Source organism: Monodon monoceros, unplaced genomic scaffold (assembly GCF_005190385.1).
Source record: "Monodon monoceros isolate NGI ecotype Baffin Bay Population unplaced genomic scaffold, NGI_Narwhal_1 Super_Scaffold_11, whole genome shotgun sequence".
Lineage (NCBI taxonomy): Eukaryota > Metazoa > Chordata > Mammalia > Artiodactyla > Monodontidae > Monodon > Monodon monoceros.
The window spans coordinates 112,699,011-112,711,241 of record NW_021703767.1 but is presented as its reverse complement, the minus strand read 5'-3'; the positions used below and the strand labels follow the sequence as shown (position 1 = coordinate 112,711,241).

The 12,231-nt window shown below is 40.6% G+C and overlaps 1 protein-coding gene across 1 annotated transcript in view; it reads left to right on the top strand.

The window, feature by feature from the left end:
• Window positions 1-12,231, top strand: part of MED12L (mediator complex subunit 12L) — a 326,539-nt gene that overhangs the window by 24,678 nt on the left and 289,630 nt on the right. Inside the window, exon 3 of the mRNA XM_029214009.1 lies at window positions 5,908-6,012. Coding sequence (XP_029069842.1) covers window positions 5,908-6,012 — 105 coding nt within the window. The remainder of the gene's footprint in view (window positions 1-5,907; window positions 6,013-12,231) is intronic.

The following is a 12,231-nucleotide window of genomic DNA, read 5'->3' as shown; positions in this document are numbered from 1 at the left end:
TGTCTCTTGGCTGAGTAGGTATTAGGGCTCACACATGTGTGTACAGTGTTTTGTCCCCACTGCTGTTAATGATAAACAAAAACATTTAAAACTCTGAGTTCATGGTTGGCACTTTATTTTTCTTTATTCCCCACATTGTACAATGGGAAAACTTTCAACCTCCAACAAAGGAGTTCTTCTACTGGAAAGGATTTGGTGCTAAGATCGTGATTAGTGGTTGGTTGTGTCCCCAAGTTTTGAGGGGTTTAGTTGTCTCAGCTTTGCAAATAGGCAAAGTAGCAGCTGACGGTTCTAGTTTTTATGAGTATTGTTGACTAGGTGTAGCAAAACAAGTTTCAGTTTCTGTAAGGACCATGGTAAGGACTTTGGTGGTTATCCGCTCTTACTTAGAAAAACCTTTGAAGAGGTTCAAGGTTAGTGCAAGAGGAAGCTATTTGTGTCCCCTGGCTTGGGGATTTTAGAGGCATGCTGTTTTAAAATCTGGACTCTCTCCCTTACATATTTGCTTGATTAGATTTGGCAAAGGCCTTCAGAGCAAAGTGTCATAAAAGTTTGTAGTTAGAGTTCGTATAACAAGTTACATCTTGTTCTGAATCTCTTAACGCTGCCTAATGCTGTTAAGTATCCATGTCCTATCTCATTTTCCCAAATTGGGTTCATCACGCATCCTGGGGTCAGAGAGGATGTTCTTCCTTTCAAAGGGGTCTGTTTGTGCATTACTGAAGTTTGAGAAACACTGTCTAAACCACAATAGTAAACACCCTGGAATCTGGATCTTACTCTTAACTCAGTGTTTGGATTCTTGCTGTGGACTTTCACTCTTTAAAGAAACTTTAGGAGAAAAACCATCAGGGTGCATGTTTTGGTTGTGACGCTTTGGTTTTTACCTCCGTTTCACTTGCTTTCTCTAGGAAGCTGACCTAAAGTTCTGCGTGAGTAAACTTTAACAGAAGTGCCTTCCAGCCCTCTTGTTTCAGCCCTGTGAGCTTCCTGGTTTAATTGAGCACTCTGCAGCCCCAGTGTTTTTATTCGTGGGTCTATGAGAAGTTAAAGGAGTGAAAGAGAAACTTTCTGACTTGCTTTCTTCCTTGATCCTCGTGTGTGTGTGTTTGTGTGTGTGTGTGTGTTGTGTGTGTGTGTGTGTGTAGTTTTGTGTGTGTGCCTTTGGAGTGGGGACAAGGGTGTGGCAGAGAATTCTGACCAGGCTTTTCTTCTTGGGACTTCCTGCTCCTGAGCTAAGGTGGAGCATCGAGTTTCTCCCTGGTGGTGAGTGCAGCCCTGATACTGGGCATGGGAACGCCCTGGTTTTCTAGAAAGCCACCAACTCCAAATCTTTATGTCAGGGGCTCTCAAAGTGTGGTCCCTGGATATGCATCACTCATCTGGGAAGTTGTTAGAAACTCAGATTTTTGGGCACCACCCCACCTATTGAATTGGAAACTCTGGGGGAGGGGCCCCAGTGGCAGCGGTGCTATTTAGCAAACCCCTCAGGGGATTCTGATGCATGCAAAAGTTTGGGAACCACTACTGAAGGCCAAGGTCTATTTAATTTCTGAAGCAGATCTTTTGTATTTCTGAGTGCTTACTGAAGCTTCAGGTTATCAGTTTCCTGAACCAGAAACATGACACAGACAGCAGCAGCAGTAATACTTATTGCTGGCCACGTTCATGTAGCGTGGTGGCTAGGAACGTGGATTCTTTGGAGTTCTTTACCACTATGTGACCTTGGGTAAGTTAATTAACCTCTCTGCTTTTTATTTCCTCAACTGGGCTATGGAGATAATAGTAGTAGAGACTCTTACTATCCCTGTTTCACAGTTGAGGAAACTGAGGCCCGGTAACAGTTCCAGAGCTTGCTTTGAGTTACTCTTCAGCGGAGTTGGAGGTTCAAATTCAGACAGTCTGATTGCAGAGCCTGGGCTCTTGTCCCCCTTGTGTGCATTTCCACTTAGTCATCCTTACCCTGGGGTCAGCAAGGCCTCCACCTGTAGCCACAGCTGCGAGCTGTAGGGGCCTGTAGTGGCTGGAGCTGGACATCCCACCGTCATGGTGTTGCAGCAGGAGCAGAGCCTGTGTGAAGCTCCCTGTTTCTGAAACCTGGATTCCCCTTTTCAGAGACAGGGCTTTAAAAGGTAAAAGCAGTCCTCTCAGTAAACTTTGGTTTTCTGCAGGAGTGTGGTGACACTCTGGGAGCAGGTGTCAGCTATCACTAGAGTTGAGGTGCTACTGCCATTTAGTGGGCGGGGCCAGGTGTGCTAGATGTCCTCAATGACGAATTGTCCTGTGTCCCACTGGATTGTCATATGTGCCACCAAACTTTCAAAGTCGTTTTCTCTCTGTTCCAGGTGGGAATCTATTTACATATGATCTCAAAGTATTTTTTTGGCATGATTTTAATACACAGTCAGTATACACTGAGCCTCTGAGGAATATAACGATTGCGTTTTAATATATTGGGAGAAGATTTTATTTTGTTGGTTTGAAAATTTTACTAAGAGTTTTCACCGTTACAGGAGATTCACACCATGCTGTTCCTGATAATTCGAAATAGCAATATAGCACACCTCTATCAGTCTGCATTTTGTACGGATTGCATTTATGGTGATTCTAGGTATAGGAACAAACATTTACTAATTCTTGATGTCTCCTAGGGCCCCACTTCTCAAAGGTTAATGTGTCCATGAATTACCTGGAGCATTTGTTAAGCTGATTGAAATGAGATTCTACATTTGTAACAAGCCAGCACTGATGGCCCATGGACCACACTTTTTGGGTAGTAGAGGTCTTGTTGTGTATGCCTGAGGGTTTTCTTTTCAAGTACCTGTGTTGTTATAACTTACTTTCATTTTGAAAAATCTTTTAGAGTGAGGGCATTAACATTGATTTTTTAAAAAAATGTTGGTAAGTTATTGTCTATGAATTTCATTTCAGGCTTGGAAAAAGGGCATTTAAAAATATTTGCTTTTAGGATGGTGCCTTGGGCCTGATGGGGTGACAGCCACTGCTCTGGGAGGTTAAGTGGCTCTAGTCATAAATCCACACAGAATTAGGGACCTCAACGTCATGGGGTAGTGATTCAGAATATACTTATTATGTTAATTGTTCGAAACAGGTTATCATTCACTTATTTACTCTTTCAACAGATATTTATTGAATATATTTTGTGAATTGAATATTGTGTGCTCTGTGCCAGCCACTGCTCTGTGTTCTCGGCATGCTTCTGTGAACAACATAAAGACCCCTGTTCTCACAGACCTTATCTTCTGGTGGGGGAGACAGACAGGATACATCATAAGTAAATTACGTGGGGTTTTAGGTGATCAGTGCTATGGATTATTGGAAGATTAGGAGTGCTAGGGTGAAGGGAATGGGGTGAGCAGTTCCAGTTTCAAATAGGGTCATCAGATTTCTCATCGAGGACATGACTTAAGGTGGTCAGGGAGTTGGCCATGTGGAAACCAGGGAAGAGCAATCCAGGCAGAAGGGATAGACCATGCAAGGCCCTGAGGCTGGAGATCGTCCAGCTGGACACCTGAGGAGCTGCAGAGTGAGCAAGGGGAGTGTGGTCAGGGATGAGGTCAGAAAGATATAAGGGGCCAGATCACTCAGGGACTTGTAGGACCTCATAGGGCCTCTGCTCGTATTCTGAGGTACGGAGTTATCGCAGGCTTTGAGGAGTGACATGATCTCACTCAAGTTTTCCAAAGCTCCCTGTGGCTGCTGTGTTGAATGTGGCCTTCAGAGGGCAAAGGTAGAAGCAAGGAGACCAGTTAGGAGCTGTTGCAATGTCCAAGCATGAGGTGATGGTGGCCTTGACCTGGGGGAGGCATCGGTGGTAGTGAGAAGCGCTCAGATTCCGGATGCATTTTCATGAAACTGAGAATACAAGTTTAGAAAGTTCTCAGCACTCAAGGCTCCCAGCGGTACCTGTGTGGATCCTAGTTTGAGGAAAATCTGATGTGGTTGACAGACTTGTTACCATGGTCCCATGTTCTTTTCCTTCTGGCGATTCTGTGTGTGTATTTGTGCGTGTGCGTACGTGTGCGTGCGTGCGTGTGTGTGTGCGCGTGGCATGTCTGTCCAGGCCAGTGCTTAGCAGTCAGTCACAACAGGCAGCTAGCTGAGCAGGGGTTAGTTTAGAATAGAAACTGAAGCAGCACTAAATGGAACTAACTGGTCCTGAAAGCCTCACACATTCCCTCTTGATTAACCCAGGACGTATTTTTAGTAAAAACATAAGCTATTCCTCAATTAGTGTTTCTTGTATTACTCTGATGCTAAAGCAAAGATAAAAATTCCATTTTCTTGTCCCATTCCCCTCGTGACACCACGTGTCCCCCTTCTTCCTTAGACTCTGAGATGGCAGAAATTGCATTAGCATGCCTGCTTTATTTCAGTTGACTGACACTTTTTTGACTTAAAATATGCATTATGTAGTTTTGCCCTAGATTTCCAAATAATTTATTTGAAAATGCGGGAGCAGTTTGAGATGTCTTCTGATATATACATGCAACTCATTTTCTGTGCGGATCACAATTCCAGCTACCTTCCGTGCTGGGAGGAGACTTGGTTACCATAGAGCTAAGCTTCCTGTAGTGGGGTTTTTTGAAGGCCCACCAGAACTGTGCCTAGCCAAGGTATTAGCTAGAGCACACACAATTAAGTAGAGTTACATGGCACGACTCCAGGAGACCCCAGTTCTCAGCCAAGGTGACCTTTCAGGTGCTATATGTCGTTAACGATTTTGGCCTAAGGCTTTCTGCCTGATCATAGCAGTGATTTGATCAGTTGATTTTTTTTTTTTTTCATTTTACACTTACAGCAATTACTTGTAAAGAATAAGTGTATATTCTTGTGCTGTTGCTACCATTACCCCAGGTGTCACTGAGACCATTTCTTGGCCTGAAGTGGGGGGAGCAGAAGGTGGCTTCATTTACGCAAACCTTTCCCCTTTATTCTTTCAAGTCTGTATTTTGGGAACTCTGATTTAGTTGTATAACTCAATGATCTGGGCAGGGGAAGGTCTTTTTTTTTTTTTTTTTTAAATGCCTTGGGCTATTTTTGTTGTGTTGTGACCTTGGTAAGGAAAGTTTTCCTATATCTATCCAGTAGATCTTTTTTAAGGAGGGTATGAATTGTGGCTATGTATTTTTAGACCACATTTTCCTGTGGCATTTGTACTCTGGTGCACAGTGTCATGGAAATTTCTCTTCCTGGTCTAGGATTGAGAAGGTGGTCTTTCAGTGCTGGCTTTGTCCAGTTACTGTACTAGCTGAGCGAGCCTCACTCTTCTCATCTGTAAGCAGGCATGAAGACACATGCCTACCGTCTGCCTCAGAGTTGGTAAAGGTGAAGTGAGCCGAGATGTATGAACAGCTTGGCAAGCTCTAAACTTCCCCTCAGTTGCAGGGCTGTGGTGGTGTGTAGTTATCACAAGCCTTGCACCTAGGAGCCCTTCATTCCTGTCTTTAACTCGCTGTGGGGTCTTGGGTAGGTTGAGTGAGCCAGTTTTCTGGAACATAGCATAGAGACGTGCACAGGGGCGGGCAAGGTACGTGCACAGGGGCGGTCAGGCTGTGGGCTCTTTAGAAACAATCCCAGTCTGCACATTCTATGAGTTTACGTTTATGGGGGGAGGTTGCTTTTTTTTTTTTTCTTTTTCCGATTTTATTAGTGAAGAATTTTCACCTACAGGCAATGGTTGTTAACATTTTGCCACATTTGCTTTCTCTCTCTCTACACATGTGTATATTGATTTTTAAACCTCTGTTGCTTCTTTCCTTGGTGAGTGTTGAACAGTTCTCTTCTACAGAGCATAGCAAAGTTCGTCATTCCTGAGGCTACAGGATGTTGGCTTCAGTTGGAGCTTTGACATCCTTCGGACTAACAGTACCTCTCCTCCCACAGGATGAACTTACCGCTGTGAATGTAAAGCAAGGCTTCAACAATCAGCCCGCCTTTACTGGAGACGAGCATGGCTCAGCTAGAAATATTGTAATTAACCCGTCAAAGGTAATGCTCATCGCTTCCCAAAACTTCCGAAAGAGCATACGTATGTGAGACCCATGGGAGCTAATGTTGATAAATTTGTGTTATTGAAACCACAACCCATATTCAAAGTTCCCCCAGATATCCTTTATGCTGTCCTGCCGCAGGGTCCAATCAGGGGTCACGCACTGCTTTTGGCTGGCGTGTCTCCTAACACTATTTTAATCTAGTGCAGTACCGCTCTCCAGAGTCCCTCATTTTGTTGTTGTTGTGAGTTTTTTTTTTTTTTCAGGTTAAATATTTTTGGTGCAAAGACTGCAGTGCATATCAAGAGACATGCAGTGTTAGTTTGCCTGAGTATTGCTCATACTGTTTGATCACTTAAGGTGCTGTCTGCCATCTCTTTACATTGCAAAAGCAGTCATCTTTTCCTCGTAGTAATCCCCACAGGGTGATACTTTGAGACCGTATGAATATCCTATTGTCAAATAAATTTTTTTTTTTTTTTTTTTTCCGTGCGCGGGCCTCTCACTGTTGTGGCCTCTCCCGTTGCGGAGCACAGGCTCCGGATGCGCAGGCTCAGCGGCCATGGCTCACGGGCGCAGCCGCTCGGCGGCATGTGGGATCTTCCCGGACCGGGGTACGAACCCGTGTCCCCTGCATCGGCAGGCGGACTCTCAACCACTGCACCACCAGGGAAGCCCTGTCCAATAAAATTTTATGCTATGATTTTAGCATCAATTGTCGATTCCTGATGAATGATTTATTTTGCTGATGGTTGCAAAATGCTGGTTTTGTAGTTATTATTCCTCATATGTTTATTAGTTGACATTCTTTTGTTAAGGACACCCCATTTTTCAGTATCACTTTGAACCCCTGAACTCTTAAAATCAGTTGTATGACCTTCAGTTTTCTTTTTGATGCTCACACTGTCTCACATTTGGCCAGTGGGGGCACCTTTAACCTGGTTCTTGGGCCTTTTGGACAACCCCGTCACCCCCCAACCCAGTCCTTTGGGCACTTCCTCACTTGAGGTACAATAACATAGTCCAGGGCCATCTTGTTCTTTTCCTACCCCATCCCAGATCTGGGTGCCCAGCTTGCTCATGGCTACTTGAGTGTCACAACTTCTAGGCCCTTTCAGTGGACAGAGATGGCAAAAATATTTAGGTTTCTTCTTTTTCTTCCCTCCCTCCCTCCCTCCCTCCCTCCCTTCCATCCATCCATCTGTTCTAAGTCAGTACCACAGGGTCTTTCCCATGCTTTTCCCTTTTCCATCATTGTATCTCCTTTCTCTTAAGGTGAGAACCCTGGATCCCAGCAATATTAGCATGTTTATTCATTTACTCTATCTTACAATATACATAAAAAGTTCCAGAATAAACTTATACCAGTGTCATTCCAACAACAAAATTGCTATGTAAAATTTACAATTGCTGTACCATGCTTTTTATCTTTAGACTAACTTTCATTAAGAGTATGTAGTCAGAGGGACTTCTCTGGTGGTGCATTGGTTAAGAACCTTCCTGCTAATGCAGGGGACACAGGTTCGATCCCTGGTCTGGGATGATCCCACATGCCGCAGAGCAACTAAGCCCGTGCGCCACAGCTACTGAGCTTGCGCTCTAGAGCCTGCGAGCCACAACTACTGAAGCCCGTGCGCCTAAAACCTGTGCTCTACAACAAAAGAAGCCACCTCAGTGAGAAGCCCATGCACCGCAATGAAGAGTATCCCCTGCTCGCTGCAACTAGAGAAAGCCCGTGCACAGCAACAAAGACCCAATGCAGCCAAAAGTTTAAAAATAAATAAATAAATTTATTTTTTAAAAAAGTATGTAGTCAGAGTGTTGTATTAAAAATTTCTTGAATTAAGTCTTTTTTCTTTGTGGTTATGTTAACAATTAGATATATAGATGGAATTATCTGTTTCTGTTTGTATCCTTTAAGGTTTGTTATTTTTGAGTTATTTCTATTTTCGAATATTAAAATACTTTTGAATTTAAAAAATCATGCCTACAGATTAAAAGAAATCAAGCATACAGATGAATTTCTATTCTTGTTTTCTCTTAACCAGAGATAACCATTGTTAAAAGTTTGTGTATCATTTCAAATCTCTTTTTATATGCACACATGCATACACAAACATATGTAATTTGCTAAACTAGCAACTGAAGTATTATTTAAGTGATGTGAAAAAAAACAGAATTATTTTCTACAGATTGTCCTATTGACCAAACACAGTGTTTTTAGTCTTTTTCCAATCTTGCTTGATACCTTTTAAACGTCACAACTACAATTATGTATGTGTTGTAATTTGTTTTCTACTTTTTTTTTTATTGTGGTAAAATTTACGTAACATAAAATTTACCATTAACATATTTAAGTGTATAGCTCTTTGGCATTAAGTACACTCACACTGTTGTGCAAATGTAACTACCATCTATCTCTAAACTTTCATCTTCCTTAACTTATGTACTTAAAGAAGAAGTAATATCATTTTGTGTGTACCTTTCCTTGAGGCTGAAGTATTCACATTCATAGTAATTAATGGATAGATAACGTTTCATCATTTATGTGCTGTAATAACTGAAACTGCTGGTGTACAGCAGTTTGCCTCTTATCTGTTTCTTATGGTTTTTTATAAAGAAGGTATAGTCATATTTGAACATATAGCTTTTGTTCTTTAGGATAAATTCCCAGCAGCATATTACTTGGTTAGAAGGTGCATTAGTCTACTGGGGCTGCCATAACAAAATACCACAAACTGAGGGGCTTAAACAACAGAAATTTGATTTTCTGAGAAAGTTTATTTTCTCACAGTTTTGGAGGCTGGAAGTCCAAGATCAAGGTGTCAGCAGGTCTGGTTTCTCCTGAGGCCTCTCTTCTCGGCTTGTATACTGCTGCCCTCTCACTGTGTCCTCACGTGGGCTTTTCTCTGTGTGCGGGTATCTCTGGTGTTCTCCTTCTTATAGTGGCACTAGTCATATTGGATTAGGCCTCACCCTTATGACCTCATTTAACTATTTTTCTCTCTTTTTTGTTTTTTACAGTAGGTCCTTGTTGGTTATCTATTTTAAATATAGCAGTGTGTACATGTCAATCCCAAACTCCCAATCTATCCCTCCCCCCAGGTAACCATAAATTCATTCTCTAAGTCTGTGAGTCTGTTTCTGTTTTGTAAATAAGTTCATTTGTATCATTTTTTTTTTTAGATTCCACATATAAGCGATATCATATGATATTTGTCTTTCTCTGACTTACTTCACTTAGTATGATAATCTCCAGGTCCATCCATGTTGCTGCAAATGGCATTATTCCATTCTTTCTAATGGCTGAGTAATATTCCATTGTATCTGTGTACCACATCTTCTTTATCCATTTATCGGTCCATGAACATTTAACCTTAATTACCTCTTTAAAGGCTCTGTCTCCAAATACAGTCACATTGAGGCTTAGAGCTTCAATGTCTGAATTTTGGATATATACAGTTCTGTCCATAACAAAGTATGAACGCCTTGTGTATAGAAACTGCCAAATTGTTCCCAGTTGTGTGAAGTTTTATGTCAATTTAAATAATGGAATAAATGGAAATAGCACCCGTTACCACTTCTGCTGCTCTCATCCTTCCTGTGAGATTTACTCAAGGATTCAAACCTTCTGAGGGGAATTGGATCTAATGAATATGAAATACATGACCTATAGTATAGCCCCTAAACTTTTTCATTTTCTTACCAAATGAATTACTTTCAAAATAGCTGTGGATGGATGGAAACAAGTTTTAAATTAAACCTTATCTCTCATACCTTGTCTGAGGGAGTGCAAATTGGTATAAACATTATGGAGGGTAATTTGACAATGCTGATTAAAATTACAGAATCATACAATCTGAATCCTGAAAATTCATCTGAAAGCTATAGCTGTACATGTATGAAATAACAAATAGGAAAGGCTATTCATTTTAATGTGATTTGTAATCGCAGAAGTTTGGAACAAATGTCCATTAACGGGGACTTGATTAAATAAAATGTGGTACATGCACACAGTACATTATTATGTGTCTGTAAAAATGAATGAGGAAGCTCTCCATAGACAAATGTGGAAAGAAGGCTCTCAGACATTACTCAATGTACATAACGAGGTATAGATATAAGAGAAAAATATATTCGTGTTTGTTCATGTGTATTCACATGAAGAAACTCTGCAAAGACACATAAGAAACTAATCAAGGTGGTTCTTTGGAGTTAGGCATTGGGACTTGGGAATGAGGCTCTTAACTTTTTCTTGATTTTAGAATAATGTGAATATATTGCTGATAGAATAAAATTAAGTGTATGATCATGTTTTGATTTTTTCCTTTTTTTTTGAGTCCTAATGTGCGTTTTCTCTGCTCTTGCTTTTTTGGGAATTTTGACTTTGTTTACATTTATGCAGTTGTTCATAAGATTTGTTAGGAAGTAAAACATATATACAGCCACTATGTTCCATTGCTATTATTAAATACATAGAAAAGAGTATAATTGCAAAAGAGATCGCCCAGACTTTTTTTTTTTTTTTAATTTGCCGTGTTCTGAATTCTTTTGGCCATTACCTACACCAGGACATTTTTTTTTTTTTTTAAGAAGATGTTGGGGGTAGGAGTTTATTAATTAATTAATTAATTTTTGCTGTGTTGGGTCTTCGTTTCTGTGCGAGGGCTTTCTCTAGTTGTGGCAAGCGGGGGCCTCTCCTGTTGTGGAGCACAGGCTCCAGACGCGCAGGCTCAGTAGTTGTGGCTCACGGGCCTAGTTGCTCCGCGGCATGTGGGATCCTCCCAGACCAGGGCTCGAACCCGTGGCCCCTGCATTAGCAGGCAGACTGTCAACCACTGCGCCACCAGGGAAACCCCCCAGACTTTTTTTTTTTTTTTTTAATACAATTTTTGCAAATCCCTTGATTTGCAAAATCAGTGATTGGCTTGATTTAATTGAATAGTCTTTTCAGATCACCGTGGCTATTCTTCTTTGACAGTACTTAGACTAGTTTAAAAAATTTTTTAATGTCTTTGTTTATTATGATTAAAATGCTCATACATGATTGCAAATAAGAGATCTTTTAAATATTAAACAATCTACATAGGTAGGTATTTTGTGCCATTGGTGCAAAGACCAAATATTGATTGAGAAATTTAAAATTAAACAATTTGTTACTCTTGGCTCCTTGTTTTCAAATAGCTGTTTTTTTGGTGAATTTTTGCATTTAATTCTCTGGACATTCTGCAAACTTTGCTTAAAAAAGAATACTATGAAGTTGTTGTAAAAAAAATAAGGTTCAGCCTTTTTTTCTAATTACTATAATTTTTATTGCCATATTACCTCAACACAAAACAGACTTTTTCACTGTACCTCAATCACAAGGATCAAGGGATGCCAATTCACATTAAAAAAAATGTTTACCAGCTTTTCGCCCTGGTAGATAAACTTGGCTAATTGCTTCCAACTGCGTTCCACCCTATAGACTAATTGTTTATTGAGTCATGAGCATTAACTAAGGTAGTGATTCTTATTTTGCTGCAGCAGGGTAGGTATTTTATTTCAATCACGGTTGCCACTGTCTGCTAACCTTATTGAAGGTATTTGTTAGAAATTGTTGTCCACATCCTGTTATTAGAGAATTTCCAGGGGACAAAATGTGATGCTGTGATAGGATTCTTGGAAATTCCAAGAGGTTTTCTGTGGATTCATTTAGTTTTTAGACATTACTCAGTCCCCTTCCTTCTTGTCCCTTTGTCTTTCCTTTGTCCTCTTTTAATTTGGTTAATATGAAAATGCCAGTCATTCACAGGAAGCTCCCTTTGCTACTTTGTCCTATTCAGAGCAAGCCACACTAGCTTTCTCTTTCTAAACACTTGTACTCATGAAATTGGCAGCCCAATCAAAAATGTTGAATATTTAATTTAATTGAACCTTTTGTAATTTTCCATTTAAATAAATTAGATTTCTCTAGACTTTTTTTTTTTAAAGCACTGAGTGTAAATACAGCGTTTCCTTTCCAAATTTATGTGCTATTAAAATGAAACAAGAAAAAGAATGATTACTGTGTGATTGCCAGGTTCTGATCTTGTATGCAGCACCTCTCAGGAAAAAGATTCTCTTCAAATGGGTGTGTACTGTGAAAAAGGAGAGTTCATCTAAAGATGAAAGCAGAAGCCATTCTCTTGAAATTTATTCAGGATATAATGAATTTTATCTTACAGGGATTTTCAGA